Source organism: Sapajus apella, unplaced genomic scaffold, assembly GCF_009761245.1.
Source record: "Sapajus apella isolate SASKATOON/1434 unplaced genomic scaffold, GSC_monkey_1.0 scaffold34, whole genome shotgun sequence".
Taxonomy (NCBI): Eukaryota; Metazoa; Chordata; class Mammalia; order Primates; family Cebidae; genus Sapajus; species Sapajus apella.
In genome coordinates, this window is record NW_022436974.1 from 23,698,376 (window position 1) to 23,704,468 (window position 6,093).

Sequence of the window (6,093 nt, forward strand, 5' to 3'; positions counted from 1 at the left end):
TTTTTTTTTTTTTTTTTTTTTTTTTTTTGAGACAGAGTTTTGCTCTTGTTGCCCAGGCTGGAGTGTAATGGCATAATCTCTGCTCACTGCAACCTCCGCCTCCTGGGTTCAGGTGATTCTCCTGCCTCAGCCTCCCAAGTAACTGGGATTACAGGCATATGCCACTAAGTCTGGCTAATTTTGTATTTTTAGTAGAGACGAGGTTTCTCTTTGTTGGTCACGCTGATTTCGAACTCCAAACCTCAGGTGATCCACCCGCTTTGGCCTCTCAAAGTGCTGAGATTACAGGCGTGAGCCGCCGCGTCCAGCTTAAAATTTATTTTTTAGACGTGGTTTTGCTATGTTACCCAAGGTGGCGTTGAACTCCTGGGCTCAAGCAATTCTCCTATCTCAGCCTCCCAAGTAGCTGGGACGATAGGCATGTGCCACTGTGCTTGTCTCTTTTTTTTTTTTTTTTTTGGAGATGGAGTCTCACTGTGTCACCCAGACTAGAGTGTAATGGTGCGATTTTGGCTCACTGCAACTTCTGCCTCCTGAGTTCAAGTGATTCTTCTGCCTCAGCCTCCTGAGTAGCTGGGATTACAGGCACATACCATCACAGCCGGCTAATTTTTGTATTTCCATTGGCTAGGCTGGTCTCGAACTCCTGACTTCAGATGATCCACTCACTTTGGCATCCCAAAGTGCTGGGATTACAGGCATGAGCCACCACATCCAGACTGCCTGACTACTTTTTAATGTTCTTTCAAGTAATGGATGAAATTCCTTAACACAGCAATCCTCAACCTTTTTGGCACCAGGGACCGGCTTCCTGGAAAGTTTTTCCATGGACTGGGGGCATAGTTTTGGGATGAAACTGTTCTACCTTCGATCATCAGGCATTAGACTCTCATAAAGAGTGTGTAACCTAGATTGCTCACATGTTCAGTTCACAATAAAGTTCACGCTCCTATGAGAATCTACTGCCTCTGCTGATCTGACAGGAGATGGAGCTTGTAAGCTTGACTTCGGCTCACCTGCTGTGCAGCCTGGTTCCTAACAGGCCATGGAGTGTACTGGTCTGCAGCCTGGGGGTTGGGGACCTCTGCCTTAGCCTACTGTTACAATTGTAGTTGGAGCACAGTAACAAATCATATTAACATATGTTAGTGTCCAGACATACTGGGAGAATTTTTTCATATAAAAACTACCAGTAGGCCTGCCCGATTAGTGACCTTGTTTGTTAACTTCTTTACATTAGTGACCTTTTTAACTTCAAAATTAAAAACAGAGGAAATTTTTCTTTAAAGAAGTTATCAGAAAATACTAGCACTCTGTAGAAGTGACAAAAGGCTATAGTACTAGTTTTTTTTTTTTTTTTTAGACAGAGTTTTGCTTTGTCTCCAGGCTGGAGTACAGTGGTGCAATCTTGGTTCATTGCAACCTCTGCCTCCTGAATTCAATTGATTCTGCTGCCTCTGCCTCTCAGGTAGCTGGGACTACAGGTGCACGCCACCATGCCCAGCTAATTTTTGTATTTTTAGTAGAGACAGGGTTTCACCATGTTGGTCGGGATGGTCATGGTCTCGATCTCTTGACTTCATGATCTGCCCACCTCAGCCTTTAAAAGTGTTGGGATTACAGGTGTGAGCCACAGTGCCCAGCCATTACTAGCACTTTTTGTTTTTGAGATGGAGTTTTGCTCCTGTTGCCCAGGCTGGTGTGCAATGGCGAGATTTCAGCTCACTGCAACCTCCAACTTTTGGGGCTCAAGTGATTCTCCTGCCTCAGCCTCCTGAGTAGCTGGGAATGCAGGCATGTGCCACCATGCCCAGCTAGTTTTTTGTATTTTTAGTAGAGGCGGGGTTTCTCCATGTTGGTCAGGCCTGTCTTGAACTCCCAACTTCAGGTGATCCATCGCCTTGGCCTCCCATAGTGCTGGGATTACAGGCATGAGCTACCACACCTGGCCTGCATTACTAGCATGTAAAACCAGTTTTTCTTGGATATTCTTCATGTTTAGGCTTATAGATATTACTGCGCATAAAAAACACTAAATGTGAGATAGAGAAACGGAAGGTGAACAGGAAGAGTAAAGTGTGATTGACTATTGAAACCTGTTGTGGCACTTTTCCCTTCTGTGTATGTGTGTGTGTGTGCTTAAACAAAATGACAACAAGAAACAATATGCTAACTGGATAAATAGAAGAGTGAATTAATGGAGGGCCAAGCATCTTCATATTCACTTACAGTTATGAGTTATAATCAGGCTTAAAACAGATGACTAAACAAAATCAAGAGATGCTGATAACTTTATATAAGTAATGCATAAGGGGCTGGGTGTGGTGGCTCACGCCTGTAATCCCAGTACTTTGGCAGGCCAAGGCGGGTGGATCACCTGAGTTCAGGAGTTCAAGACCAGTCTGACCAACATTGAGAAACTCTTGTCTCTACTAAAAATATAAAATTAGCTAGGTGTGGTGGTGCATGCCTATAATCCCATCTACTTGGGAGGCTGAGGCAGGAGAATCACTTGAACCTGGGAGGCGCAGGTTGCGGTGAGCTGAGATCACACCATTACACTCCAGCGTGAATAAGAGAGAAACTCCATCTAAAAAAAAATAAGTTAATGCATAAGGAATGCATAACATGCATAATTTTTTGTATGTTGTTTAATTTTGTGTGTTATTCGACCCATCTTTATAGAGAGTTTATGTAACTGTTCCAAATAGAAATAGCTGGAATGTAGCCTGAGCAACATAGCAAGACCTCATCTCTACAAAATATACAAAAATTAGCCAAGTGTTGTGACATATGCCTGTCATCCCAGCTACTCGGGAGGCTGAGGCAGGAGGATTCCTTGTACCTGGGAGTTCATGCACAGTGAGCTATGATCATGCCATTGCACTCAAGCCTGGGTGACAAAGTCAGACCCTGTCTCTAAAAAGAAAAAAAAAAAAAAAAAACCAATAAAGTAAGAATAACAGAAATGTAACTTGTGGGTAATTGTTAAACTAAATATAGTAATTCATTGTTTCATGAGATGCTTTTCTACAAAATGAGTCAGATGAACTCAATGATACTTTATCTGGAGCTCGTAAATGTGAAAAAACAATTTTTTTTTTTTTCTTTGAGATGGAGTCCCACCCTATCACCCAGGCTGGAGTGCAATGGCACAATCTCGGCTCACTGCAACCTCCGACTCATGGGTTTAAGCAGATCTCTTGCCTCAGCCTCCCGAGTAGCTGGGATTACAGGTGACCGCCACAACACCCCGCTAATTTTTTTGTATTTTTAGTAGAGACAGGGTTTCTCCATGTTGGCCAGACAGGTCTCAAACTCCTGATCTCAGGTGATCCGCCTGCCTCGGCCTCTCAAAGTGCTGGAATTACAGGCATGAGCCATTGCGCCTGGCCTGCAAAAACAAATATCTTTAGCAGAAAAAAAAAAAAAAGATTCTTTTTGAAGGGAAGTAAGCACTCATTGATGCTTTGGTGCTCAGAGCTCAAGCTGTCTTAAAGTGATAGCATATCTGAAACTGACTACCCATAACTAGATACTGTTTCTTTGAAGATAAAAAGATAAAAACAGTTTTAAAGAATACTACAAAAATTATTATTTCAGGCATGTTAACTACCGTTTTTATTTTCTGTTTTGTGCTTGCTCTAGCTTTGGAAATTGACATGTTACTATGGTATGCACATATCATATTTTAAAATACTCTGATCTTTCAGACATATTAAATAAAAATATGCTTACCTAAAGAAGGAGCCAGCCAGTATACAATAAAAAACTGAGGGAATGCTTCATCAAAACACATGAAATGTAGCGAAAGTGCCAAAGCTGGATTAAATACAGCTCCTGTTAGACTTCCTCCTGTAAAACATTTTAAGCAGAGTGATTCAAAATGATTTATCTTACATTTTCTTTTAACTGGAAATAAATGGTTACTAAATGTGACTTTTATTTTAGGTACTCTTAGTCTGTGATCTTCCTTTGCAGAATCACCTGGCATATTATAGAGTATAATACTATATTATAATATGCCAGGTATAAAAAAAGACCAAGGACATTAAAGTTTGGACTCAGTGCTTTTCCTATAGACTATAAAATGGACATTGAAAGTTAATGTGCTCTATTATCGTTCCTACCGCTTTATACAATAGATTTGGCTGCCCTGAACATTCATCAATTTAAATGAATGAATAATAATAAAGTAAAATGAAAATACAGTTAAATAGATACAATGTCCCAGGATCCTCTTGGGTACAAGCATACCTTTGTATTGAAAAGAAAAGGTAAAATGGACCAATAGATCAAAGCTTTATCATTGGTTCCATTTTTACGTGTCAACAGAGCCCTTAAGAAGTGACCGTGAGTAGTCATGAGAGAGAAACACAAATAATAACTGTTGACTACTTTTTAGGATTCATTTTCCAGGTGTGCACCCAGGACATCTCTCTGACATGGGGCCTAGGAGTCTATAGTCTATCCACACAAGGAAGGAATGGCAGAGGAGGCTGGATGCCTTTCCAGCAGTACTCCCCAGAGCTGTGTCTTTGCTTTTCAAAGTCCAGCCTAAGAGCATCCCTCAGACAGTGACATTTTCAGCAGTTTTTCCAAATGGAATCTTAGGTACACACCCCTGCCTCTTTTACTTAGCCATAGAGATAGCTCCTGAGATCTTCACAAGTTTTATTATTGACATGCACCACTATAGCCTGTTTTCATGGAAATTAAGTGGCCCTTTCATAAGATTTCACTACTGAGATTTCACACTTGAATAGGCCAAGAACAATGAAGCTGTGTTGAGATGAAGACATTGAGCAAATGAGCTAAGCTCACTCAATAGCTAAGAGTTTTTTCTAGCATACCAGCCTCACAGCATGATTCATATTTATGAGTCAGCAATTATAAATGATATCATGAACCTTTGGAATCATTCTTGAATGTCAAATCCAGGAATGTTAAACCTGTAACTGCTAAGGGTGAACAGAATTGTCTGGCTGGCAGCTAGTAATTTCAGTTTGATTTCACAAAAACTTACTCAGTTCCTGTGTACTAGACACCATGGGCAGAAAGATAAAGTCTCACACAGATACTTACAATATAATGTAATATGACCTATGATAATATTAATGACCTGTGACTTTTATGCATGTATTGATAAGAATGGACTGAATCATTACCCTCAATTAATACTTCGGTATTCTAGGCCATGGTATACTGAAGATTTTCCTCTAGATCTAAGATGAACACCATAGGTTGGTCTTATGCCATCCTAAAACTCAAACAACTTCACTTCCTTATCTTCTAATCCTCACACAGCAGTTCTGCTCAGTGTGACTTAGTGGTAGCTGCTTCTCCCAGCAAGAGGTGTTTAATTTCCCTCTCTTGAAAATGAGCTGGCTTTGCAACTTGTGTTGACAGAACACAGCAGAGTGGAGCTATGTGAATTCTGAATGTGGTAGGAGTGATGCTGTGTGAAGTCTAGGTTCAGGTCTCAATAAACCTACCAGCTTCCACTTTTTGCTCTCTTGGAAGAATGCCCTGACCATGTAAGTTTGCTGGTCTAGGCTGCTAGAGGATGAGAGGCCACAAGGAAGAGAACTGAGGCATCTTAGATGACAGCTGACAATTGCCAAACGTATGAGTGAGGCTACCTTGGGCTTTCCAGCCTCACCACTGTCCAGGTGAATGCAACTACATGAGTGATCTCAGAGATCTGCCCATCTATAACCCACAGAATCATGAAAAATAAGTTATTCTATTAAGTTTTGGGGTCAGGCATGGTGACTCATGCCTGTAATCCTAACACCTTGGAAGGCCGAGGTGGGTGGATCACTTGAACCCAGGAGTTTTTGACAAGCTCGGGCAACATAGCGAAACCTCATTTCCTTTTTTTTTTTTCAGTCTCTGTAGAGACTGTCAAAAATTGCCTATGCTGACTATATTTCAAGTCATCATGGCGGGGTATTGGGAAAAGTTTTCAGTTAGCAGTAATCGCGCCTCAGATAAACCTCATTGGCTACGATACTGCCACTGCACAAAGCTGCGAAACCTCATTTCTATAAGAAATACAAAATTTTTTTTTTTTTTTTTTTTTTTTTTTTG

The 6,093-nt window shown here is 41.0% G+C and overlaps 1 protein-coding gene and 1 non-coding gene across 3 annotated transcripts in view; both read right to left on the minus strand.

Annotated features, from left to right (window-relative positions):
• Nucleotides 1-6,093, minus strand: part of AQP11 (aquaporin 11) — a 35,286-nt gene that overhangs the window by 19,639 nt on the left and 9,554 nt on the right. For both annotated transcript variants that reach the window (XM_032295923.1, XM_032295922.1), the window contains exon 2: nt 3,739-3,855. In XM_032295923.1, the coding sequence (XP_032151814.1) occupies nt 3,739-3,855 (117 nt within the window). The remainder of the gene's footprint in view (nt 1-3,738; nt 3,856-6,093) is intronic.
• Nucleotides 5,893-6,033, minus strand: LOC116563372. Its single transcript, XR_004274371.1, has one exon. It is a non-coding gene; the product is annotated as a U4 spliceosomal RNA (small nuclear RNA).